Genomic DNA, 27,752 nt, shown 5'->3' on the forward strand with positions numbered 1-27,752 from the left:
TCTTTTGGGAAAAGGCTCTCGGAGCCTAAGGCTTAGTTAGTAAATATGCATATTATACGTGTATTCAAACTTTTAATTGAAAAAAGTGTCCTATTATACACATTTTTATACGTATTAAACGTATCACTCATTTATTTTTCTTCTTCTCCGTCTCTGTTCCCGTTTGAGTTCACCGGCAACTGGCGAGTCCACATCTAAGGCTCAAATCTAAGGAGGTTGAAAGATATTATGTCATCCATAGGGCATGCCAAAAGTTTAGCGTCGAATGGTAATAGGGGATATTATTAGGGCTGTAAACAAATCGGATTCAACTCAGATAGTGCTATATCCGCATCCGCATTCGATTAGCTATTGGACGGATTCAGATAATGCTAAACGGATACTGACACGGACACGAACACGAATACAGATTGGATATTTTATCCGTTTACATGTAAATATAGCTTTTCGGATAGCTATAGCCTATTCGTATCCGCATCTATTTTGCTTTCAGACGGATTCAGATAGTGCTAAACAGATACGAACACAGATATAAAAACGGATTTTGACTATTCATTAACACCCCTAGATATTGTATTGTGTTTATTTCAATTGTGCAGTTTGTTCTTTATAAGATCATTGTCTACATGTTATTGTAAAGAGAGAGAGAGAGAGAGAGAGAGAGAGAGAGAGAGAGAACACAATGATGAGCTATAAACCAGAGCTTCCACTATTCTGTTGAAGAAATTACAAACCCTTACACACAACTCCTTGCGATGTCACACCTTAAATATAAGGTTTTATTACAATATAAAAAAACCCATTTGATTGCAAGGGAAAATAAAGAGACCGGAAGTGAAATCAAATCAAAACAACACAAAAGTGAAAAATTTGCAATTCTATAAAAAAAAATTGTATCATTATCTCACTTAATGGTACGACTAGTTCTAAAATATAACAAATTTGGTTATTAAATTTCACTTAGCCATTTGAAAAGTAAAATAAATTTTACAAAAATATATATATATATTTATCAAATATAATAATAGTTTTAGGTAGGTTATAGAAACATTATTAAAAACCCACCCTTTTTTTTCCAAAGTGATTTCACTTCCATTCACTTTCTTTTACTTGCAACCAAACGGAGACATTGTTGTCAATATTACACCTTTTTCATTAGGGAAAATACGATACAAAATACAATACACATGTGAGAAATTACCAATAGTATCAATATTAAAATAAATACTTACATACGCAGAAGAACAATCCGTCACGTGGTTGAGTGGTGAACCGGCAATGTGTGCAATGGCCAAACCACCACAAGACTACAAGAGGAGTCTAGGGAGGAGGAACCCCGGTCTCACAAAAGCTGCAGAGATAGGGAAGAGAGGAAATGAATGAAGAATGCCAACCGGCAGCATCCAGCTCACAGAAGTCCTGATCATGAGAATCGACTCTTAGGGGATTTCCCATCCTCTGCAAGCTTCAGCAGACCTCCCTTAATTTGCCATTTTCTTCATTATTAAGGCTAGGGTTTCCTCTCTCCATGAAACCCAGTTTGGTTCCATGAGGTTTCTTTCAATAATCCCACTTTATGCTTGACCAGTTCTGATGGATCTAGTCACATTAGACGCCTTTGAAGGCCTTATAGCCGGTCTTGGGTGCTTGTCAGCAAGAATGAGACTCAAAAGCATAAACCAAGGAAGACCATTAGTCCATTCATATGCTTCACTAACAGTAACAGTTCTTGTTTCACCATTCAACCATTGCACGAACGGCTAATGGCCACTGCCTAAGAAAATTTATTATACGAACATAATTGCCTTCTTGTGTTTTATTACTGCATTAGGAGCGTAACAATACAACTCTTAACATGGATGCCTTCTCCCCCTCAGCCCCTAGAAAAACCCCAGATAAGTAGGTATAGCAATCCTTTTACAGAATTAAGGGTTACTCTGCCTTCTTAGCATCTTCAACAGAAGGGTGTCAATCCATCAGTTTCAGTTTTGGTTCAGTATACAATATATACAAATCGAAACCGAACAAAAACTGAATTAAACCAATTTGGTTCCTATTCAGTTTCATTCAGTTCTTATATGGTCTCGGTAATTCGGTTCAAATTCAGTTGAAGTGGATATAACCTGCTAAAACAAATAAAGTTGAGAAAGAAATCACAACCTTCTACAGATACAGTTCCACAATGTCAAATCCTGTATCTTTCAACCCTTTTTGAACAACTCAACAATGAAACATGATTGTAGAGTTTAATACGATCTAGGTTCGATTTATACAGGTTATATTTTATTCGATTCAAACAGACGATTTTCAGTCCAAAATCGACATCGAGCAACTCATTTTGTTTAGGTTTCGATTTTCGGTTCTGGTTCTAAATTGACACCCTTGCTCAACATTCAAGATTTTGAAGTTAAGACTGGTCCAAAGTTGCAGGCATTATGATTACACGAGTCCATCAATGATCCATAGCCAAGGCGGATCATTAATTCTCTGTAGTTCCAACCAATTAAAATAATGAACTATACACAAGCTAAGACGGATGCTCAAATATCAACAGGTATTGTACATTGAGAGGTCTGCTCCTGAATGAATGGTCCCCTACATTAGAGAGAGATTGAAGTGCTATCCTATCCTGCTGTTGTTCAGTTCTTTCATGTCTGTTTTAATCGTGTCGTAGAAGAGAGCGTGTTGTTTCGCATTTAGCTAACTTTGCTTTATTTTTGTAGTTGAGTGAGTCAGTCAGAATATGGTTCTATTTCTTCCAATATTAATGAAGGTTATAATGAATACTCATCCAAATAATAATAATAAATAAAAACTTTGAAAACAAAATGAATAAAACTCTAATCTCATTCCCGCTTTACTCTTCAATCTCTCTCTTAATCAAAGGAGCAGCCCATATTATACCCAATTCGAATGGAATCCTCCTCCACCTTCCTACTCATGGAAGTGTCAATGTTTAATTTGATGCCATAGATTTCATTTTCCATAAATTTTGTCAGAGAACGTTTTAGTAAGAAAAGGCTCCAAAGATGTAGAGTCACATTAACAGATTGTCATATTGAGTGCTCTAAAAGAAGAAAAAGGTGTCAAATCTTTTAAATAATCTCATGATTGTTTAAAATTAACCCACACCGCTTACCAACAAAACCAATATCAGTTGAAACAAGCAAGCAGGAAATTGATTGGACCTCTTCTTTCCCTTAATGATCAATATAGCTGCAAATGATGATCTGGTGATGACTGTCCATTTAAGATGAAAGCTTGGAGTAGGCTCTGTGCTGTCTGAGTCTGCTCAGGGGTTCCAGATATGATGACCATCCCATTACTTGTGCCAGGACGAGGATCGTGTACTATGACTTTGGCACCAGAAATCTAATACCAGGAGAAATACAGCTCAATAAAGTTGGAACTATAGAGAGGATATCGTCTGATAAATGACATTGGGAGCAGACATTGAATTTTTAGGTAGAGAAAGGCATTATCTAGTCAAGTAAAAGATGACATGTTTTCGGTGTTTTCTTTTTCTTTTGGTGTTTTGTGTTTGTTTTCCTTTCTGTTTCTTCTCTTGGAAAATCCCATTTATCATTAGACAGCTTATTAGCAACCTTCTCAAGGAAACTCGCAGGTCAACAGCAATGATGTCGTAGCTAAGACGCATTCAATTATGGGTTCAGGTCAATTTCCGTTTTTCCTTTTGGTGTTTTGTGTTTCTTTTCCTTTCAGTTTCTTCTCTTGATAAATCCCATTTATCATTAGACAGCTTATTAGCAACCTACTCAAGGAAACTCGCAGGTCAAAAACAGCAATGATGTTGTAGCTAAGACACATTCAATTACGGGTTCAGGTACATCTACACTAGCAGCCCAACCCACTCTGACCTAAGCTTCTTTCACGATAATAACTAATAAATTGTTCCTCCTAAAAGAAAGAAAAGTTCTAAATAATGTTTCCTGTGTCAGGTAATTTTGTGCCTAAATAATGTTTCCTCAGTGTGTCGGGTAATTTTGCGATTAGGGAATACAAGATGCGACTCTCCTTAATGTGGCTTAATGATGCTGAAGTTTATTATGAAATAGAATCTGAACGAGCACTTCGGGTGTAAAAGGAAGAAATAAAAATTTAGTAATAATCTCCAACATAAGCACAGAACAAATACAAAGGCGGCAAACAATAAAGAGCGACATGTCCAAACTTACCTGTCTTAAACGACTCAGATTGCTACCCTTTTCCCCATATACAGAGACAAGAACATGTTCAGGAACCATGATCTCCATAGTTGTATTTGTCACTATTGCAGATTTGCTTCCACTGCAAACACAATTGAAACAGCAAGAACTAGTAAGAGAACAGTTCCACTGAAAATTTTCAATACCATAGGTGCGTTCTGGATGGATACTAATTTTTATTAAAAGGATAATACAACAATAGAGCAGAGGTGTATTTCCAGACAAGCCAGAACCTTCCACCTTCCCCCTTCCCCCTTCCCCCAAATTTTTTTTGGAGACCACTCAAAGCAGAATATTATTCTTTTGCTGAAATCCTACTCTGGCTACCATAGTAGAATGGTACTTCTACTGTGGGTAAATATCACTGACCATTGTATTTATAATAGTGACATTGGTATATAGTGAAAGCAATTACTTCTGATAGCAATACATCTTCTACGGTGAAGGGATGATTATTCCATCAATATCTTCCTCACAATGACCACTAATAACACTTCTTGGGATAATAAATCAAACAAAATACTGTTTTTATTGGTTCTTTCCTTAGGACAACCTATCAACATCATTACCTCAGGATCAAGAAGTTTGCGAGTCAACAGTGCAGTGAGTAAATAGTTCCATCCAGGATGCATTTTTTGAGAAAAGGATTGGAGTGAACTTTTTAAGAGACTAGTAACAAGGCTTGTGGGTTGGACAAATTATGAACCCAATAGGGCCATGCAAGGTTTTAAAAAATCAGAATCGAATCAATGGAAACAGTAAATTCAAATCAGAACCTCACAAGGCTGAGCCTGATCTCCATCATTCTCCAAACAAAAAAAGTGAATCAGCCAAAAACACTTATTTTGGCCATATTTCTTTCATTTGGCTACAAAAAAATGCATAAACTTGAGAAAACTTGCCATTTGGGCTAGTTACAAGATTCTTGACCCCAAGACTCCAAGATATCAGAGATCTGGGTAGATCTAAACCAAGATCTGGGTAGATCTAAACCAACCCCCCCCCCCCCCCACTAAATGCCATATTCTATATGGAGGGGACAATATTAACCAATTCTAGTTGATTTGGATCAGTCCATGGACGCCAGTCTTGTTGCAGAGTCTGACTTTTAAAACCTTGGGCCATGACCAAAAAATAATGTATCTCATTGGTGAAAAGTACAAAGGATGCTTGGGAATTCACATTAATCACCCTTCTTTCAATATATCATTTTTTAGTTAAAGAAAAAGCAATCTAGGCTTTGCCCATCTGTGCTTCAGCAATTGTTTTGTAATAAAATATGATCACTACCTATTCCCCTCTTACTGCAATCTGGCTTCACAGAACCCAAAATATACTCTCTCAGAGAGAATCTGCAAGGGGGTGGAAATATCAACCACAACAGGTTTATCTTTGGAAGGTAAGATATAAATGGCAGTCTGACACAAGACAAGGACAGAAACTAGGAAAAAATGAAGTAAAAGAAAAAAACATAACTAAATAACAAAAAAGGAACTGATAGAAGTAGGAGAAATGTAAATGTAAGGCAGAATAGGAGAAATTGAATATCTTAAGTTGGAGTGATCAGTTTGAATTGGACCTCTGGTTGAGTGGTCACCCTGGTGGGGCCCACAGATCAACAAAGCTTCACAAGAAACTCTCGAAAAACCAGGAGTGTAATAGAAGGTTTATAGAATAAGTAACAAAAAGAGCAACTAGTTCAGAACTAAGGATTAGTAGCAGCAGGATGCAAATAGAAAGAAAAAAAAAAAAAGAACATTGTTCTGCCGTCTGTTACTAGGAAAGATTAGTTGTAGCAGGATGCAAATCAAATTTCAGAAACTGATCCCAGATTAGGAAGTTATAACTAATTTCAGAATTCATATGGAAACATGTGTGCCAAGGACTTGCAAGAAAGAGAAAAGGGCTGCAGGATTGCAGGAATCCACCCGCTGTGACCCTGTAGTGAGGAATCCACCAGATTTTCTTGAGAAACCCTCCCAAGTTGACAGCACCGAGTCCACAGTAATGTAGTCCTAGGTAGGACAAGTCCCACTAGGAACCAGGGGAATAGGGTAAGTAATAGGATTGGCCGAATGGGACAGATTGGCTAATTAGGTCAAAATTTAAGGTTTAGGGGCAGATTTTAGGAAAGGGGCTTATAGGGTTTTAATATGCAGGTTTATGGGATCCTAATGATGTAAAGAGGTTAGGGTTTGGATAGGTTTTCAAATTCTGCTGTAGGGGGCAGAATTGAGTTGCAGGTTTAGGGTTTAATGGAGTGGGGGAATGGAGGGCTTAGAGTGAATACTAAAGGCTAGGGTTAAGGTCGAGTGTGGGAGGTGATGTAGGGATTGAGGGCTGGAAGTAGGGTTTGAGGAAGAAGGTTAAACCTGGAACTATAAGGGAATCCTAGTTGAGGAAGGAGTTGCAGGTTTAATGGAGTTTAGGGTTTGATGGAAGGAGGGGTGTGTGGATTAGGTTAGAAGAAGAAGGGAATAACTAAATTAACAAACAACTCACCGGATCTGCAAATCTGCAGTAGCAGCAAGTTGAGGAAACTTAATTGAAGAAAAAGAAGGACCTTTTGATCTACAAGATGCAAGGAGTCGATTGGAGATCCACCAATCCCTTCACCTTGATATTACTCACAAGGCAACCTTGATATTACTCACAAGGCACACTCATGATGGAGTAAAGGCAGCAACAAAGGCAGCAAGCATAAAGCTGAGTTTTTATTAATTAAAATTCGTGTCCAATACTTGGCCCCCCTAGAACCTTATATGAAAGACTCAAAATTAGACTTAGACACTAAAAAGGAATAGCCTAACCCAATCCTTAACCTATTAGCTAACTTAAACTAACTAGGAAACTGAAATAGACTCAAAATAGAGTCCTAATTACTTAAAAACAACTTAAACTACTTAAAATAAAAGAAGATTCTCTACTAGCCAATAGGATATAAGAACCTCTTAGCCAATAGGATCACTTCACTTAAATTAGACCAATTGAACCAATTGGATGCAACCAATTTAACCCGGTTCAATTAAAAACACAAAATAAAAACTAAGTATGAAAATAAACTAAACTAAGCTAAGGCTCCTACTAAAACCCTAGGTTTAGGGTGGCTTCTTCAATTCGAGGAGGCTAGGATCTGCATTAACTCTCCCCGACTTAGAAACATTCATCTCCGATGAATGGGTGAAATCCATACAACACTCTGGCAACGTGGGGCTGAGCTTGTTGACATCATGTAGGGGAATCCAAGTACCATGCTTATGTGAAGAAACTCGTCCATGAACCTTGTGATGAGGAGGAGGAAGCAACATGTGGGCAGCAGCTTCAACACTTCCCTGGCAAAATTCTGTTGAGGTTAGAACAGTGGGAATATGGTCTTCAAGTCGTGGGGCCTTCTCTTCGAAGAACCAAGGTGGCATCACAAAGTCAATGTGTTCAACCTCCATAGGGTCTTCAATATTGATAACCTTCTCATTCAGCCCCACCTCTTCAAATACAGCAACTTGCTTGTCATTGTCTCCCTGTGAAATGTTCCCAATTACCTCGTCACAATCAACCACATCATCCATGAGAACTGGAGCAATCGTATGGACACCTTGAGCACCACCATCCATATCTTCTAGGTAACATTCGTAGTCTTCATCACTATTAGGGGGTAGTGCATATACACCTTGCTCATCGTGCCCTTCAGGGGTTTCCTCTACCGTGGCAGCCACATTAACAGGTCTATGCTTTTGTGGGCATTCGTTGGCATAGTGCCCAAGCTCGTTGTAGTGGAAACACTTGTAGGGTTCATTGCTGTCCATGGAAACTTTACCTTTATGATCAGCACGTGGAGGGCCTGTAGGGCGGGGAGAACTACCAACAGAGTAGCCTGATCGAGTAGGACCAGCAGCAGAGTTTCCAACTCGATTGTGACCATTGGTAGTAGACTTGAATGCTGAAAAAGTCTTGATAGTACCCTCAGTGGAGGAGTCAAATCTTCTATTTCCAGCCAATAATTCTTCAGCCTTCAATGCCTTCTCGAAACAATCCTTGATGTCCAGAACATCAACAACTCCAATAGCCCTAACAATATCCGATCACAATCCCAACCGAAATCGAGATAACATCTAAGTAGCACTCTCTCTGGTATCAGTACGAGAGGAAAGAGAATTGAATTTCTTCATATACTCGGATACAGTCAATCAGTCATAGTCCCTTGCCGAAGGGAATTGAGTTGATTTTGCATCTGAGCTCTGTAATGTCTAGGCAAATATTTCTCCTTCAAGTCATACTTCATGTCCTCCCAATTAGTAGGTGCATCACCTATGCGTTCCAAGTCTCTCTCTGTCTTTCGCCACCATTCTAGAGCAGAGCCAATCAGTTTGGTACATGCCAATCTCATCTTTCGATCTTCAGGCAAGTCATACCAGTCAAAATAATCATCTAGGGCAGCAAGCCAATCATAGAATTTCTGTGGATCACCATGCCCATCATACTCTTTCAACTCTAGTTTGACCTTCTGTGTATCAAACCTCCTGTTAGTAGCTTCATCTCCAGTGAAGTAGGACCTCAAGTATTCCTCAACGTTAGGTCTTCGAGGTGCTTCAGTAGTTCTGTCCCTGTTTTCTCTGTAGTCATCTCTGTCATACCAACGTCGATCTCTGTAATCTCTGTCATGTCTAGAATGGTCTCTGTGGTCCCTGTGACGTCTGGGATGACCTCTATGATATTCATCCCTTCCCAGAGTTCCATGTACTTTAGAATGAACTTGGAATTTGTCTTCCTCTACATATAGAGGGTTGCTTACAAGAGGCACAGCTTGCCTTTGTTCTATTGTTGTCATTCGATCACCAAGAGCTTGCTAGTCTGTGGAAATCTTATGCAGCATAGCATGATTGCAGCAAGGGAATTGGGTGGGGGTGGTTGTGTGGGGTCCACAGCAAGGTTGCCATGTCCTTCCATGGCTTTGATACCAATTTAATGTAGTCCTAGGTAGGACAAGTCCCACTAGGAACCAAGGGAATAGGGTAAGTAATAGGATTGGCCGAATGGGACAGATTTGGCTAATTAGGTCAAAATTTAGGGTTTAGGGGCAGATTTTAGGAAAGGGGCTTATAGGGTTTTAATATGCAGGTTTAGGGGATCCTAATGATGTAAAGAGGTTAGGGTTTTGATAGGTTTTCAAATTCTGTTGTAGGGGACAGAATTGAGTTGCAGGTTTAGGGTTTAATGGAGTGGGGGAATGGAGGGCTTAGAGTGAATACTAAAGGCTAGGGTTCAGGTCGAGTGTGGGAAGTGATGTAGGGAATGAGGGCTAGAAGTAGGGTTCGAGGGAGAAGGTTAAATCTGGAACTATAAGGGACTCCTAGTTGAGGAAGGAGTTGCAGGTTTAATGGAGTTTAGGGTTTGATGGAAGCAAGGTTCGAGAACTCGGGTCTCGGTGGCATCTCGGCTAGGCCAGAAACCGAGTCGAGCCGAGATCTCGCCGAGATCTCGGCGAGTTGGTGCAATTTTTTTTTTTTGAACTCGGACCCCCAACTCGGTGGGTTGTACACATATTTTGGGTCTGAAACTTGGTATCCAGCCTATTTCAGGCCATTTAAACACAATGGCATGCCCAGATTTGCCAAAAAACAAGTCCAAATATGAGTTTCACTTTGGACCATAGGTTGGTAGGCGACGAGTCGTACTAAAAGTCTAAAACAACATAATCTATATATAATTTAGTAAAACATAGCAAATTAGCAATCAAAACATTCTAATTAGCACACATCAATCAAAACATTCAAATAAAATGTACATTACATCAATGTTCACTTAATTTGTTACATAAAATGAGATTGAACAAGAAATTCATCCCTATATCGATCCACATATAATTCCCATGTCATGGAATTGCTATAGTGTTGCAAATAGTGTGACACAGCTTCCATATAAGTCTTCTGATCAACATATACCAATCTCCCTATCTTAGGGTACATGGGAGGCTGTTGGTATGAGGTGTAAGATCCACTGCTACTGTCATATTGAGTTTGAGGCATGTATGACTGGTTTGGGACTAGGAATGTATGCCCAACACCTGACCTAGAGCTTTGACTGTCATACTCAGCTGCTGACTGCCCATACTGACCATAGGCACTATAATCAGAACCGGTGCTCTGCTGGCCATAGTCATAGCCATGATGATGCTGAGATGATTGCCATGACTGATGCTCACTAGTAGTATCTATACTCATGCTTCCGAAACTTGTAAGCATGGTGTTCATACTGCTGTTCGGGCAAAGATGTTCAACATATATTAAAACCACATGAATCTAACAAGGATTACAAAAATTTTTTTTGGAAAAAATAGATTTGGGGAAGAAATAGAAAACACCTTTGAAATTTTGCAAATAGGTGATGATGCTCCAAATTGGCACTTGAATCTTCACTTTGGCACTTCAATCTAACTCCAAACAGTGCATTCCATCCAACAATCGAAAGAACGAAGAAGAAATTTGAAGGAGAGGTTTTTTCCCCTTGGTTTAGAGCCTAAGAACTTCTGTTCCTGCTCTCTCTTATGTTGGAAATGGTTTTTGGGTGAAAATTGGGCTAAATACAACTAACTAGCATCTTTGGGCCCAACCGAGATCTCGCCGAGATCTCGCCGAGATCTCTGCGAGATATTGGTTTTTTTGTACTAAAAAAACCATGATTTTCACCTTCGAGATATCACCGAGATCTCGGCGAGATCTCGGTCGAGAAATTGTAGTTTTTTGTACCGACTAGGAACTCGACTCGGTTTTGCCCAAAACCGAGAAACTCGGCGAGATCTCGCGAGTTCTCGAACCTTGGATGGAAGGAGGGGTGTGTGGATTAGGTTAGAGGAAGAAGGGAATAACTAAATTAACAAACAACACACCGGATCTGCAAATCTGCAGTAGCAACAAGTTGAGGAAACTTGATTGAAGAAAAAGAAGGACCTCCCGATCTACAAGATGCAAGGAGTCGATTGGAGATCCACCAATCCCTTCACCTTGATATTACTCACAAGGCAACCTTGATATTACTCATAAGGCACACTCACAATGGAGTAAAGGCAACAACAAAGGCAGCACGCATAAAGCTGAGTTTTTATTAATTAAAATTCGTGTCCAATACTTGGCCCCCCTAGAACCTTATATAAAAGACTCAAAATTAGACTTAGACACTAAAAAGGAATGGCCTAACCCAATCCTTAACCTATTAGCTAACTTAAACTAACTAGGAAACTGAAATAGACTCAAAATAGAGTCCTAATGACTTAAAAACAACTTAAACTACTTAAAATAAAAGAAGATTCCCTACTAGCCAATAGGATATAAGAACCTCTTAGCCAATAGGATCACTTCACTTAAATTAGACCAATTGAACCAATTGGATGCAACCAATTTAACCCGGTTCAATTAAAAACACAAAATAAAAACTAAGTAAGGAAATAAACTAAACTAAGTTAAGGCTCCTACTAAAACCCTAGGTTTAGGGTGGCTTCTTCAATTCGAGGAGGCTAGGATCTGCATCACACAGCTTAGAAAAGTTGCAGAAACTGAAAATATCTATTGCTCAATGTATGGTGACTTGTAGCTTTACATGCTTGTTTATGGACTTGTTTGAAAACCAATCCTATACTTAGAAACTCAAAATACAACCAATAAACTGAAAACCACACCTGATGCTACTCTGGAATCTCCAAGTTTTTGAGAATTAACTATTACTGACCTACTTTAAACTGACAACTAGCAAGTGTTGCTTATCACAGACAAAGAAGAGAATACCCCAAGACCTGCTGGATTAGGACTCCAACTACATCCAGAAAACTGAAAAAACAAAAAAAAACAAAAAAAGGAAGAATCATTCAGGACCATGTGATACTGACCTGCCAAGTTCTATGCCACCTCTATAAGAGGTCAATCCTTTACCAATGTCAGTGAAGCCCCTTGGATTCCCCCCACCCACAGTCTGCAGCCAAATAAGACAATCACACATTAAAGTTGCAAGAATGATCAAATAACCCCCATTATGTTGACCATGATAAATATGGTGACAATAACAATAATAATTGCAAAAAAAAAAGATGACGCAGAAAATTTTACCTGTGATGTCCATAACCTTGGTGAAGGAGGATGATCTAAGCTGTGGGAAAGTCCAAGATGATCAATACTGTGCGTTAGGGAAGTTTTCCGATCAATGTCATGAGAAAGGCTCACAGATGGGTACATCCTAGGAGGAGTAGGCTCCCTCATTCTTCCATAGGGACTAATCTCTGGGATGGCTGAGGAGTAGCTCCCAACTACAGAACTTTGTAGCATCTCACTGGGGAAAAGATTATCCCGCAATCTACCACTAACTAGTAGCAAACCATCCTTAACATTGCCAAACTCTCCAATAATCTGTAGAAGTCAAACTTCTTCCGTCAGTAAAAAAGACTATGCTTCCGCTTTCAGATATTCTGGTACCATAACAGTCTGAAATAGTGCTCATTTTTGCCTCTATAAAACTTAAAGACCCTTTGATTTATTCAATATGACAAACTCACTCAAAATAAGCATTGCATGAAATTGTCCAACCATGGTAAATTCATCAATCTGCACAGTCGCCGGGGGGAGGGGGGTGCGCTATGTTTGGTTTCAATGAAAGGAAAAATTTGAGTCTCATTCTCCAAAGGAGCAACACAGAACAAGTATTTGTCCACAAAAAAAGAGCAAGAAATGTTTGGCTCCCCAAACACTGTAATGCAGTTAATGGCCAAGGATAGGCTCCGTTATGATATCTAATGGCTGCGGGCTTTTATTTTTTGTGTTTCAGTTGTAGTTGACTCAATTATAAAGGCCGAAAATCTAAGTCTAAGAGGGTACATTAAGTTTACCATAGGAATTAAGTCTTTTCCTATTAGCATTAAGAGTTTGAAAACCTAATCGGTTCTTTGGTCCTAGTTTCATTAGGATAGGATTATAGAGTTCTAATTTCAAGGTCACTTTCAGAGTTCCATTAAGCTTTTGTGAGTCCATCATTGGTCAAATAAATAGTGGTTTGAGTTGTATTTGAATTTAGGATTAGATGAGTTTTACGTCATATTCTGAGAGTTCTGTATAAGCATATGCTCCCAGCGCTTTGGCTATATATACCAGTTGAATGGAATACAATTTGGAGTGTTTTAAGTGTGGCTGAGTGAAACTTGTGTTCTTCTTCTTCTTGATGGAATACAAGACCAGCCCAAACAGGCCCCTAATTAGTCCAGTTGGGTCAAGTTATAACCATAGTACTAAATCTCACGAAATCTCGGTCGAGATCTTGAATATTTCGAGTATCTCGACCTGATCGAAATGAAACAGCAGCTCGAATAAAAAAAATGCAAAAACTCAATCGAAATTTCGACCATCTCGCGATATCTCGAGACAAAATCAAAATCTCACGAGATATCGAGATTCCTTTTTCAAAAGTAGATTTATAAATACCAAAACTCGTTAGTCTCGATCGAAATTTCGACCAAGACTTAACAAGCTCTGGTTTTTTTGGGTTTTTTTCTCCTCGTTAGTCTCGGTCGTTTCTTCTCCCATACTATGACGTGGCTTTCATTTGTCCTACAATCAGAGAACAATGCACATCGACTCCACTGGACTATGAGTGGGGTCAATCTTGGACATCAGAGTAATTATTATTAGAATATTTGTAAACATTTGAGTCACTAGATGACTACTTGACTTGTATTGGACTATTGGGGATATTGTCATATTGATATCATCTTCTTAACTTGTTATTTACTTATTGTACTTAATATTATAACTTAAGTTATGACTTATGAGTCATTCACTTTATGTTTCCAACTTCCAAGTCAATTTACTTGTTTAAATTGCTTATTAATCATTAATTTATTATGTCCTCTAGTACTTAAAGTCTTAAACAATATGTATATGTAATTAACTAAGTTATACATTATGATTTGACCGTACATTACCAATCAATGGTGCAAATCCAAAACACCACTTTGGGTGACTATTTTTGCAATTTGAACATTTAAATGTGTTTATATAGCCTAAAATAGGGTTTCCATGAAGTTTCACGCCTTAACTTGGCTTAAAACCCACCGAAATGACCTACCGAAACATAACAGAAAAATGCAAAATTTCGACCGAAATATCTGAAATTTCGGATATTTCAGATATTTCGGTCAGCCCGAAACACCGAAACGAAACGAGTTTTTGAACTATGCTTATAACCAGCCCAAACCAAGCACTTTTCTCGCCATCAACTTAAATCATTGTCAATCCCGGACTTGGGAACATACATTAGCTATACTTAAGCCCATGTTCTGCCCATGTAGCCATCGACCGGCAGCAATTAAAAGAGATATTTTGACAGATTTGTGGGCCCCATGTGGACAAGTATTGTGAGAAAGATGTAGAGCTGCCAAGATCTTTTGAGTTTTAAATTATTTAGTTGTTATTTCCATCTATTGCTACATAGTTAATAGTTAGGTGAAGTAAGAGTTTCTATATTCATGTACTTTCCATTTCCTTTGTTTTAGTTTCTTTTTCCTAAAGGTTGCTTGGCAACCAAGATACTCCCCACGCCATAGGGAGTTCTTTTCTTGTATTGTTTCATTGATTATTATAAATAAAGACATAGGGCTACAAGAGCCCATAATTTTGGCTATTGAAAAAACTCATGTTCTCTATGGAGATGCATGCTTCTGTGGTGAATCAGCAGCAACCCTAAGTGGTGAAGCCTCCCATAGACCATGGTGGTAGAGCCAGGTCATATTCCCTTTTCCGCTCTTCTTCTACCATACTGTTTCTGTCAATTTTCAGCAGCCTTCTTTGCTTCTATCATGGTCACAGGTCACCAGTAGGTAATCTCTATCTTTCTTAGTGTCTTCTATTTATATCTTTAATATTTCTATTGGTTAGTCACCTTTTCTGCAGGAATCTCTACTGTTTTCCCCTCCTATGGTTTCTGATTTCTAACCTATTCTAACTGAAGTTTTGTTATATTGTTTCTGCCAATCCAGCTATCGGATATAGCCCAAACTTTGACCAGTTATTCTCCTCCGTACGCTTTTCCTTCAACCACAACTGGAGGTTCATCTGAACTCTGGTTGGTGAGTAACGCCTGTTCCTTTTCAGTTTCTAAATTCTATTTTTTCTAGTTACTAATTCAGTTCACCATCAGGATTGGCTAATCCCATCGTTGGATCAAACTGATCTTTGGAGTACATGATCTGCAGGTTCTAGGCCAATCCAGCTATCGGATATAGCCCAAACTTTGACCAGTTATTCTCCTCCGTACGCTTTTCCTTCAACCACAACTGGAGGTTCATCTGAACTCTGGTTGGTGAGTAACACCTGTTCCTTTTCAGTTTCTAAATTCTATTTTTTCTAGTTACTAATTCTGTTCACCATCAGGATTGACTAATCCCATCATTGGATCAAACTGATCTTTGGAGTACATGATCTGCAGGTTCTAGGAATTGTTCTATCTAATTTTCAATCCCATTGAAGTGTTAAATGTTCAGTTATTGATTCACCTTATTCTGGTTTACTTCTACTTAACATTTTACTCACTGTGTTTCTGTCCTGTGAGTATTGTGTTATTAACATTCTCGTCATCATCAAATTCCATTCTTGCAGCACAATATCTACAAACTTCAGATCAGATCTACTCCAATTCTCCCAGCCCCATTACAGTTCCTTCTTCTATTAAAATTTGCTACCTTGTTTCTATCCTCATTCCTCTAATTGCTTAGAGATCTGAAACCCTAGGGTGACCTACAGCATGATGTATGTGCTATGTCGACTACCAAAGTTTATCCGCAATTTACTTGACTGTTTTATTGGATACATGAAGAATATTCCATCCACATAAGAAATGGAATGAGAGAGTTTGAAAAAATACAAGTTACTTCATTATTCCATAACTTGCAATGAAATGGTTATTTAGTGAAAAGTTCAGCTATCTATCAATTTTAAAAACAGGGATTATCATAGGGAAAATGGTTGCAAAACAGTTTGTGCGATGCTGGCATGCTGCATTGCTCAATCTGGGTGCCATACAAATTTTGGAGCACAGGTAGGTCCAACCCTCCTTCCATCTAGAAAATTTCAAACCAAATGAAGATTGTGATGTAACATAAAGCTTCAAAATATGATTGAAAAGCCAATATAAAAGCAAAGATGGTTTTTAACAAATGAAATATAAAGGGAAAAGTTCAATAAAATGTAATATAATAGTGGGACCACCAAATTTACGTGTGGGCTAATACAGAGCATAGTTTTTAAAACTGGACTGGGCACCAAACTAAAAAAGGGCCTGGTTCCGGTTCTGAACGGTTTTGACCAGTTGCGACAGATGAAACTGCAGCTAGAATAAATGATCAAATTTTGTAAAAATTGAGCAACAACACAATTAATATTGAACAACAACACAATTAGCTTGATGGTTAGTGCTCCTATTCGTAGCGCTTAGTCTCATGTTCAAAACTCCTTCAAAAAAAACACCTGAAACCAAAATTTTAATTATGGGAATTGCCAAACAAAACCAGTGGTTTGATTCAGGTTTTTGAGAAGAGCAGTCCCCTTTCCAGACCGAACCAAAAATAGGGAATCCATCTAGTTCAACCTACAGTTCAGTCCGGTTCTGAAAACTATGATACAGAGAACTTCACATTTATCCATCATTTCAGACTGCAACACCATCTCTCCTTGTGGCTCAATATCAGATTCCCTTGCACTAGGCTTAGCACAATGGGTGATTTTTCCCACTAATTATCCGTAACTATTACCCAAAAAACCAAAAGAAAAAAATCATAATAAAAATTAAGAACCAATTGCATCCTTTATTTTTTCTAATACAAACCAGAAACAAAGACACAGAGACAGTGTCAAACCTGTACTACTTCATCATTTTCTGAGGCACACTTCGGAACCTGATCTCCTCCAATTATACGTATTCCAGCACCAGTTACTTTCCTCATTTCTGAAATTATTATACCTCCTTTACCCAGCAAGCAACCAGCTTGGTTTGATGGTACTAGAAGACGAGCTGAAACAGAAGCTTCTTTAGATGACACTGATTCTAGCCCCTTTTCCATGCCAGCCTCCACTAACCTAGTGAAAACACGAAGAAGAGCATTCTGTGCTGGGGAGTACCTTGAGTCTGGGCTCTGCAGAATGGAAAATACAATTACAACAGAAACAAAAACAACTATTTTAAAGAGTCTAAGCATGAATATAGAAGAAGAACAACAAATACAGGTAGCTGGATTAACCTCCATCGCAGAAACAGTAATTATGCGCTCATCCGCCTCAGCTACAGAAGCTCCACAGCTAATGGAAGCTCCTGTTTCATTCTGCAATGCTCTGACGATGACACCTCCCTTACCAATTATACCTCCAATCTTATCATTTGAGCAGAGGAGCCTGAACAAAACTTCTTGCTCTGTCTTCTTTGGATTCAGGGTGGGGATCCTGTCAACATCAGTGGACAGAGGACGGCCTCTGGATGCATAATCAATAGAGCTGCTTGATGTACGTGTAAACAGTGAACTCCTAAGAGGAGGGAGCTCTCCATGTGGATCAGGAAAGCTTCCATGGTGAATTGTCTCAGGCCCGCTTGCAATTGATCGTGCTTTCTCTGTTGGTGGACAAGCTTGAAGACGGCCGGAAACAGCAACCAGTGCTTTCTTTACTGCCAAAATGTTTCCTGTGAGCTGCAAAAACAATTATGGATTTTCAAGTGAGAAACGGGAACAAATAGTCTCCTACACAATATATAACATGTACTACACAATATATAACATGTTTTAATAACTTTATTAAAAACATACTAAAACACTGATTTTCTTACATTACATTACATTTATTTATATATAAAATATTGTTTTTTATATAAAAAAAAGGGCGTACCCAGTGCACGAGAGTCCTGCCACTGCAGGGTCTGGGGAGGGCCATAAAGTATGCAGCCTTAACCCTGCTTCCGCAGAGAAGCTGTTTCCAAACTCGAACCCATCACCACCATGTTTTTTTATATATATGCCAAAATTTTACCTCTTAAAAGTGAACCATACCCAAACCAACCACACTATATGTTTCCCGTTGTTGAATTTAATAACCATTATCAACGCAAAAAAAATTCTTTCCTTTATTTTAAAACCTTCTGAATATATGCAAATGCAATGACCATTACAAATCAAAACCTTTAGCTAGTCTAAAATATTCCATTACCTTGCAATTTCATTGTCTTATAGAATGCGCCAAACACAGGCATGGCTCATAATTTGAAGTGCCTGGGTAACATAGACTGTAATGAAGCCGTGTAGGCCCTCAGTTAAAGATATCAAACGTCCTAAATGCACCTTGTTTTTTGAGTCAGCTAATAATTTTCTTTCACATGCTAACCTTTAAGAATGTATGTTAAAGAGTGTATATTTATAATAAAAAATTTTAACTTTCAATTGTATCCAACAAGAGGATTGCAAAATAAAAATATTCTTAATCATAGTTGTCATGGTGTCTAGGTGATCTAATCGTTGGAGGGGGGCCTGGATGCAAGGTGACCAAAACGCCTGCCTAGCGACACTAGTTGTCAAGACGCAAGGATGCCAAGGCAGTCACCTGGGGCGACGCCTTGACAACTATGTTCTTAATACCTGTCCATCAGTTCCTCAGTTTTGCTTTTGTATAAAACGGCAAATGTAATCATGTAAAAGAGAGGACAAGCAAGTTAACACTTCTTGAATATCACTACGAAACCCTGGATGATAAGCTTCTACCCACATTGCCTCCTGTGAAAACCTCTTCCAACAATGATCGTGATGCAGAAGCCGAAACCATGATTAATTTGGCTGTTCTTTGATTTTTCGTTGGAGCCTTTTTATTTGTTTGTTCTTTTAGCCTAGGGTTAAAACAGTCTTTTTCATGGTTTATCTTCTTAGTTCCCCTCCACGATTTTAGAGGGATTAGTATTTTATTTTATTTGTTTTAGTTGTTTACACTTATACTCCTATTTAGAGTATAAGTCTATTCTGTGTTTTATAATTAGGATTCAGATTAGGAATCCCAACTCCTAATCTGATTAGGATTGCTTTAGATTGATTATTTGTAAGGCCTTTAGGCCCCCCTTTATTATTATAAATAGTAGAATTGTGGGAGGCTCCCCCACCTATTATGTTTGAAATTTTGTTTCTTCTTGCTGCTGCCGCCATGACTGCTGCTGCTTCTCTGTCTTGTGTGTCATATCAAGACCCCTTGTGAGTAATATCAAGGGCTAGGGCTGGAGTAATCCGGCGACTCCTTGCATCTTGCAGATCGGGAGGTTCGTCTTCTTCTTCCTTCAAGTTCTTCAAGGTTGCTGCTGCTGAAATTCTGCAATTCCAGTAAGAGTTACAATTTCCTGCAACTTTATCATCTCTTCTTCTTACTTCCATCTAACCTAATCGACTTCCCCAAACCCTAGCTTCATCTACATTCATCACAGCCCTATTCCCTCATCAGATTACACTCAAAACCTAACCACAGGTCCATCACAGTAACCCTCCCACTCGATCTCAGTTGCAGCCTCACCTATCCACTACAAACCCTAAATCCCTCCCTCAACATAAAAACCCAGAAACCCTAAGATCTGCCTAGACCTAACCAGCCATCAAAACCCCACCAAAGTCCAGCCGAACCACCCCCTCCCTGCTAGGAAAACTCGACCTAAAGCCCAGCCCCTAAATCTGCTCCTAAACCCTAGTTTCAGCTTAGATCCTAAATCTGAAAACCCAAAACCCTAACCCTAATATTTCTGAATTTCTATTTCTTATTCAAACCTCATTAAAACCTATTCTAATAGACTCCTAAAATTCTGCAGACCATTACCCAATAAAACCCTAACTCAATCTCCCATTCCTAACCCTAATTTTGCCCTAGTTACCCTAAACTGCCCATTCGGCCAACCCTAAAACAGAACCTGGTCCTAAGTGAGATTTATTTCACCTAGGCTACATCAAATTGGTATCAAAGCCATGGCTGAACATGGCAGCCTTGCTATGGATCCCTCACGACCACCCCAACCTGATTCCCTTGCTGCAATCATGGCTATGCTGCAGAAGATCTCAACAGACCAGCAAGTTCTTGGTGATCGAATGACAACAATAGAACAAAGGCAAGCTGTGCCTCTTGTAAGCAACCCTCTATATGTAGAGGAAGACAGATTCCAAGTTCATTCTGAAGTACATGGAACTTTGGGAAGGGATGAATATCATAGAAGTCATCCCAGACGTCACAGGGACCACAGAGATCAGTCTAGACATGACCGAGACTACAGGGATCGACGTAGGTATGACAGAGATGACTACAGAGAAGACAGGGACAGAACTACTGAAGCACCTCGAAGACCTAACTTTGAGGAATATTTGAGGTCCTACTTCACTGGAGATGAAGCTACTAACCGGCGGTTCGATACACAGAAGGTCAAGCTAGAATTGAAAGAGTATGATGGACATGGTGATCCACAAAAATTCTATGACTGGCTTGCTGCCCTAGATGACTACTTTGACTGGTATGATTTGCCTGAAGACCGAAAGATGAGACTGGCACGCACTAAACTAATTGGTTCTGCTCGAGAATGGTGGCGCAAGGCAGAGCGGGACATGGAACGTGAAGGTAAAGCACCTACCAACTGGGAGGATATGAAGTATGATTTGAAAGAGAAGTACTTACCAAGACACGACACCGCTCAGATGCAAGATCAATTCAACTCCCTTCGTCAAGGGAACATGACTGTATCCGAGTACATGCAAAAGTTTGACTCTCTCTCATCTCGCACTGACACAATAGAAAGTGCTACTCAGATGTTGTCCCGATTCCGGTTGGGATTGAGATCGACATCCTCGGGGCTATTGGCGTTGTGGATGTTCGGGCGTCAAGGATTGTTTTGAGAAGGCATTGAAGGTCAAGAATTATTGGTTGGGAATAGAGGATTTGATTCTTCCACCGAGGGTCTTGTCAAAACTTTTTCAGCATTCAAGTCTACTACCACTAGTCACAATCGAATGGAAATTCTACTGCTGGTCCTACTTGATCGGCTACTCATGGTAGTTCTTCCCGTCCTCCACGTCGATTATAAAGGTAAAGCTCCCATGGACAGCAATGAACCCCACAAGTGTTTCCATTGCAATGAACTTGGGCACTATGCCAAAGATTGCCCACAAAAGCATAGACCTGTTAATGTGGCTGCCAAGGCAGAGGAAACCTCTGAAGAGCACGATGAGCATGGCATATATGCACTACCCCCTGATAGCGATGAAGACTTAGACCGTCACCTTGAAGATCTAGATGGTGGTGCTCAAGGTGTCCATTCAATTGCTCCAGTTCTCATGGATGATGTGGTTGATTGTGACAAGGTAATTGGGAACATTTCACGGGAGACAGATCAAGCAAGTTCTTGTTCTTGAAGAGGTGGGGCTGAATGAGAAGGTTATAAATATTGAAGACCCTTTGGAGGTTGAACACATTGATTTTGTGATGCCCCCTTGGTTCTTGAAGAGAAGGCCCCACGACTTGAAGACCATATTCCCCTGTTATAACTTCAACAGATCGCCGGGAAGTGTTGAAGCTGCTGCCCACTTGTTACTTCCTCCTCCTCATCACAAGGTTCGTGGACGAGTTTCTTCACACAAGCATGGTACGTGGACTCCCATTCATGAAGCCAACAAGCTCAGCCCCAAGTTGCGAGAGCGTTGCATGGATTTCACCCATTCATCGGAGATGAATGTTTCTAAGTCGGGAGAGTTGATGCGAGCGAAACCATGATTAATTTGGCTGTTCTTTGATTTTTCGTTGGAGCCTTTTTATTTGTTTGTTCTTTTAGCCTAGGGTTAAAACTGTCTTTTTCATGGTTTATCTTCTTAGTTCCCCTCCACGATTTTAGAGGGATTAGTATTTTATTTTATTTGTTTTAGTTGTTTACACTTATACTCCTATTTAGTGTATAAGTCTATTCTGTGTTTTATAATTAGGATTCAGATTAGGAATCCCAACTCCTAATCTGATTAGGATTGCTTTAGATTGATTATTTGTAAGGCCTTTAGGCCCCCTTTATTATTATAAATAGTAGAATTGTGGGAGGCTCCCCACCTATTATGTTTGAAATTTTGTTTCTTCTTCTTCTTGCCATGATCTCTCTGCTTCTCTGTCTTGTGTGTCATATCAAGACCCCTTGTGAGTAATATCAAGGGCTAGGGCTGGAGTAATCCGGCGACTCCTTGCATCTTGCGGATCGGGAGGTTCGTCTTCTTCTTCCTTCAAGTTCTTCAAGGTTGCTGCTGCTGAAATTCTGCAATTCCAGTAAGAGTTACAATTTCCTGCAACTTTATCATCTCTTCTTCTTACTTCCATCTAACCTAATCGACTTCCCCAAACCCTAGCTTCATCTACATTCATCACAGCCCTATTCCCTCATCAGATTACACTCAAAACCTAACCACAGGTCCATCACAGTAACCCTCCCACTCGATCTCAGTTGCAGCCTCACCTATCCACTACAAACCCTAAATCCCTCCCTCAACATAAAAACCCAGAAACCCTAAGATCTGCCTAGACCTAACCAGCCATCAAAACCCCACCAAAGTCCAGCCGAACCACCCCCTCCCTGCTAGGAAAACTCGACCTAAAGCCCAGCCCCTAAATCTGCTCCTAAACCCTAGTTTCAGCTTAGATCCTAAATCTGAAAACCCAAAACCCTAACCCTAATATTTCTGAATTTCTATTTCTTATTCAAACCTCATTAAAACCTATTCTAATAGACTCCTAAAATTCTGCAGACCATTACCCAATAAAACCCTAACTCAATCTCCCATTCCTAACCCTAATTTTGCCCTAGTTACCCTAAACTGCCCATTCGGCCAACCCTAAAACAGAACCTGGTCCTAAGTGAGATTTATTTCACCTAGGCTACATCAGATCGTAGTCTTGTTCTTTGTCTTTTGATACATAATACCACACTTGAAATTCTATTTGTAAGAGAATCTAATATATTGGTATAAATTAACCACTAGATAAATGCTCCAACATCTCTCATGTACTGGCACCATTTCAACTAAGGATATACGGACTATCCCTTTGTCCTGTACTTCCACGTTGCAAAATATCACTCCTTCTCAGTGATGCACTGATGCATTAACTGGACAGTGTCACAAGTGCGCAAACCATTTCAATCGGCTTCCCCTTACTGTGTTACCAAGACTAAATTTGTGTAGATGGTGTTTCTTTTTTCACTGAGAATTTAGCTCCAGAAAGCATTACTGGTCGTAAAAGAGAGAGAAATATTCAGCTTTTCTCTATGAGCTTCTCACAATTGATCAGGCAATTAAAATCGGCCTTGATAAGATTCAATTGGTCATTTTCTTTGGCCCGTCAAATAACACAGGCTTGTTCAATTACTGAAATTGATGAGAACCAAATGCAATTTAAAGCAGGATACGTTTTTTCAAGAACTGAAAGCCCTCATGGCAAACTAACACACTTCTGTTCGAAGTGCAATGCAAAACAAGGGAAACATATATAACCGAAAAAAGAAAGTTCTTTTATATCCCTGTTTTATATTCGAAACGAACTTCAAGAGCCAGAGTCGTTAAGGCCTCACTCACCTCTATGACATCGTCATTGGTAGACGCGCACGCAGGGAGCTGTTCCGTAGGCAAAACGCTAATCTTGGCACGACTGTCCTTCCTGATACTGGCAATAATCTTTCCACCTTTCCCCATGACCGAGCCAACTTGATTGGTAGCAGCGAGCAATCTGCAAGAAACGATACCTCCCCCAGGAGGGAAAACACCCTCGGTCTCGGCTTCAACGTCGAGGATCCTATCAAAGACCTTGACGAGAGCCTCTTGTGCGGGAGAGACCTCGTATTCCTTAGCTGCTTCCTCGCCCTTGTCGTCTTTCAACTTGATCTTCTTCTTCGGAGTCTCGGAGGCTACAACGAGTATGATGCGCTCGTCGCACGAAACTACGGGTTCCTCCACGCGGATCTTGGCGCCAGTCTCCTGCTGGAAGAGCTTGATGACGTTGCCGGACTTGCCGATAACGCCGCCGATCATGGAGACGTGGCAAAGGAGGCGTAAGGCAACCTGTCCAGGGGACACGACAATGGGAGGCGGAACGTGTTTGCCGCCGCGGCCGCGCTTGGCTGCGCCGTTGACGCTGCTGTAGAGATTACTCTCATGCATTCCGGAGATGTCATAGAAAGAACGCTTCGCCGCTGGAGATAGGAAAGAACCTTCCATTCCTACTCTCACACAGATTTCCCTGGTTCTCCCTCTGCCCTTACGAAACTAACGCGGAAGAGGGAGAAATACTCCCTGAATACGAATCCGACTTCACTCGACGTAACCTTCGCCTCTTCTTCTTCTTCTTACCAGTGATTGGTCACTATCTGAGTTGCAGTAGCGAGTTTGAAATGTGAAGCGAGGAGTGGCTTGTGATGCTGATCGGTGATTTTTCGTTTCCTTCGTTCCCAGTTCCTACCAAGACTAAACTCGTAACCCCAACCTCTCCCGTGCTCGGCTCCTTTAGTCCTAGGTTTTCTTCCGTCAGTGTTACAGTGCTCAGGGTGCGTAATACGCTCTCCCAATTTATCGCGTGCGTGTGTTTTTTGTGCGCCGGTTAATTTTAAATTCGGCTATCTATTTTGAGAATCATTGAAGCAAGGTTATTAAACTCGCCAGCCTGGATTTGGTCGGAATCGGCCTAAACCCTAAAAACCCATTGACTGTTCCCTTCCCCCCCTAATGTTAAGAAAATTCTTTTAATTAAATAAAAAGTTTTGAATATCCATCATAATAGAACTTGCTAGCTTATCAACTGGTTGTCTAGGGCATATTCAATGCTCAAGGCTCCCGCCACTCTAGGTTTTAGGGAAGGTTATAATATACACAACTTTACCCTTGCTCTCTTCGAGAGATTGTTTCTACACTCAAACCCTTGACCAGTTGGTCATAATGGAGCAACATTATCAGTTGTTTGTGTATTCTTCTTAAATATACAAACAAGTTAAAGGTTTCCATTAATTGAGAAATATCATCATAAAATAAAGAGTAGGATCTCGTGGGCAGCTTTCACGTGAACCCTACATTTGCTAGGTCACTATCTCTTGATAGTCCATTCATACTTCTATACTTGTCCACCCCTACTCCTTCGCTCTCTGCAAGCCTTAGAACAGTTCCTGGATTTATGATTCTTGAGGAATCCCTACAAAACTATGATTCATGCAGGCCACCACAGACTGAGAGTTAACCGCCAAGAGAATAGAAGATCATCCTTCAAAACCTAAACTTGGTTCAAAACTGCCACCGCAAATTAGAATTTATAAGGACACATCATTTGATACTTTCGATAATCATCTAGAGTTAAGGAAAGATCATGATTACAAGATATGTCAGTTCTCCTCCCTTCTTGACTAGACAAAGGAGAGATGAATATTATATGGTAGCGGTAGGTAAGGGCTTGAATTGATAGTATATTCTCTCATGGTTGGGTTGAATGCAAAGACTAGCAAAGTTCATCATTCAGTGCATTGGTGGGGTGTTTATAGAAAAGAAGGTGTCGTCCAACGAGTGACAGATTTGGATGGAGTCTCACTTGGATGCTTAGCGCCTTAGCATCATCTAAAGGAAGAAGCATAAAGTTTGGGTTCAACTTACCAAAAGCCATAACATTTTTTTTATGAGAAAAAAAAATTTAATTGAACAAGAACTTATCGACATTGTCTTCCACATCCTGAGATAATTTATGTAACCAAATCATTTTAGTTGCCCTAGTAGTTACAGAAATTAAATTTGTTTCCTTATAAGATACAATAACCTTCAATTTAAACAGTGTGACTGAAATTTTCATTAAAATATCAAATCTCCCACGACCAGCCTTTCTGATTCTTGTGCATTAACCAAGAGCAAAGATTAGCATCAACCACCCACACCTCTATCTTCTTGTGTCTTTTTGCCACTGCTTGGAGCAAATTCTGCATGACAGCTCTGACTTTGGTGCCAAAAATAATGTAAATAATCACTTTCCAAAATTATAGACCAGATATTCCTTTGTGGTTAAAAATAATCACTCCTCAATTCAGATTTAACACTAACCAAAAAAAAAACAGATTTAGTAATATGCTTGACCACATATTATTAAAACCTGTCAAACTCCCATCACTTCAGATTCTCAAGCATATTATATAGAAAGGGATAAAGAACGCTAACTGGTAGCACAATGCGTGGTCATGCCAGGGGGTGCATTGGTCATTTTACGCACGATTGTGTCTAGGCGCAGGTATACACCGCGTTGCACAACCAGTTAGCGTTCCTTTTCCCTTATAGAAAATAATGCCTAGTTAAAGAAGTCCTAATACTCTTGATTCTCAACCCCAAAATTATGGTCTTTTCTAGTCAAGGCACCTTTGTCAATAATAGAAATAAAATTCTTAACATTATTGGTGTTTTCCTATGGAGGATGGATTTGTGTGCTTAGGAACCCCACTAATTCCGAAGAAAGGGAAAACCATGATTTGGAATAATATTCTTATTTGTGTTTAGACCAAGCTTGGGCTGTGGAACGCTTCTTTGCTATCTCATGTAGGGAGATCTGTTCTTGTAAAGTTTGTCCTTAACTCGAATTGTTATCATCTCAAGTATAGTACACCTCAAGTGAACTAAAAAGGTATATCTGATGATGCACCTTAAAGTGATTTTGATTAAAACACTCCCCAAGTGCATGTGCATCATCAGATGTATCTTTTTGATGCACTTGAGGGTGTACTGTACTTGAGGGGTTAAAGGTCCCCCTAACTCTATCCCAATATACTGGATGCTTGTATTGTATGTACCCATGATGGTGTGTTCAAAGCTTGATTCTTTGAATGCCAAATTTTGGAGAGGATTGATTGATGGTCAAAAGGGTTGGGCCCCTATCTCTTGGAAGGATTTGTGTTTAGGAGATATTGGATTCAAAATAAAGCTTTATTAATTAAGCTTGGAGGTTACTTTCTATTACACAACTTATGGAATCGAGTTATCAAGGACAAGTATTACCCTTGCTCTTCTCTTCTTGACACCACTAGTAATTAAAAAACACTCCCTCTCCTGGGATTGGTTGTGCCAAGTCATTCCCTTTTTTAAACAACTTCTTGTTTGTGGAACGGTTTCTCCTTAGTCGACCTTGTCAATTTGGAATGGTACAAATTTTTTGCATTCCCTTTGAGTATCAGCTACCTTGGGTATTGTCTTGTGCTAGTGATTTAATAATTGGCAATCAATGGAATGTGATCCTTGTGCACTGGTTCTTTCCTCCACACATTGTTGAGGTCACCTATCAAACGTGCATCACTTCTGATTCTCTTGACAATGAATGGAGGTCCCCTCTCGGTTTTAATAACAGTTACCTATCAGGACTTCTTTAGCTAGACAAGGAGGTTTTTGCTTATTAGACCAAGTAAATCTTAATCAAATAGAAAGAAAAGGTCCACTAATCCCGTATTATTAATAAAATTAGCTATTAA

The 27,752-nt window shown here is 39.6% G+C and overlaps 1 protein-coding gene across 2 annotated transcripts; it reads right to left on the bottom strand.

The window, feature by feature from the left end:
• Window positions 1–3,034: 3,034 nt before the first annotated feature.
• Window positions 3,035–24,674, bottom strand: LOC122658818 (KH domain-containing protein HEN4-like). 2 transcript variants are annotated; one of them, XM_043853939.1, is made up of 7 exons: window positions 23,851–24,672; window positions 17,491–17,931; window positions 17,110–17,385; window positions 12,320–12,616; window positions 12,103–12,185; window positions 4,197–4,308; window positions 3,035–3,372 (listed from the first exon to the last, which is right to left on the bottom strand). In XM_043853939.1, exons 1-7 carry the CDS (start codon window positions 24,487–24,489, stop codon window positions 3,208–3,210), a joined length of 2,013 nt encoding a protein of 670 aa, XP_043709874.1. In that variant the 5' UTR covers window positions 24,490–24,672; the 3' UTR covers window positions 3,035–3,207. The 2 variants fall into 2 exon arrangements, with proteins under 2 accessions (XP_043709874.1, XP_043709876.1); XM_043853941.1 differs by lacking the exon at window positions 3,035–3,372 and adding an exon at window positions 5,806–5,850 and having other exon boundaries at window positions 4,231–4,308; window positions 23,851–24,674.
• Between the last annotated feature and the right edge of the window lie 3,078 nt (window positions 24,675–27,752).

Source organism: Telopea speciosissima, chromosome 4 (assembly GCF_018873765.1).
Source record: "Telopea speciosissima isolate NSW1024214 ecotype Mountain lineage chromosome 4, Tspe_v1, whole genome shotgun sequence".
Taxonomy (NCBI): domain Eukaryota; kingdom Viridiplantae; phylum Streptophyta; class Magnoliopsida; order Proteales; family Proteaceae; genus Telopea; species Telopea speciosissima.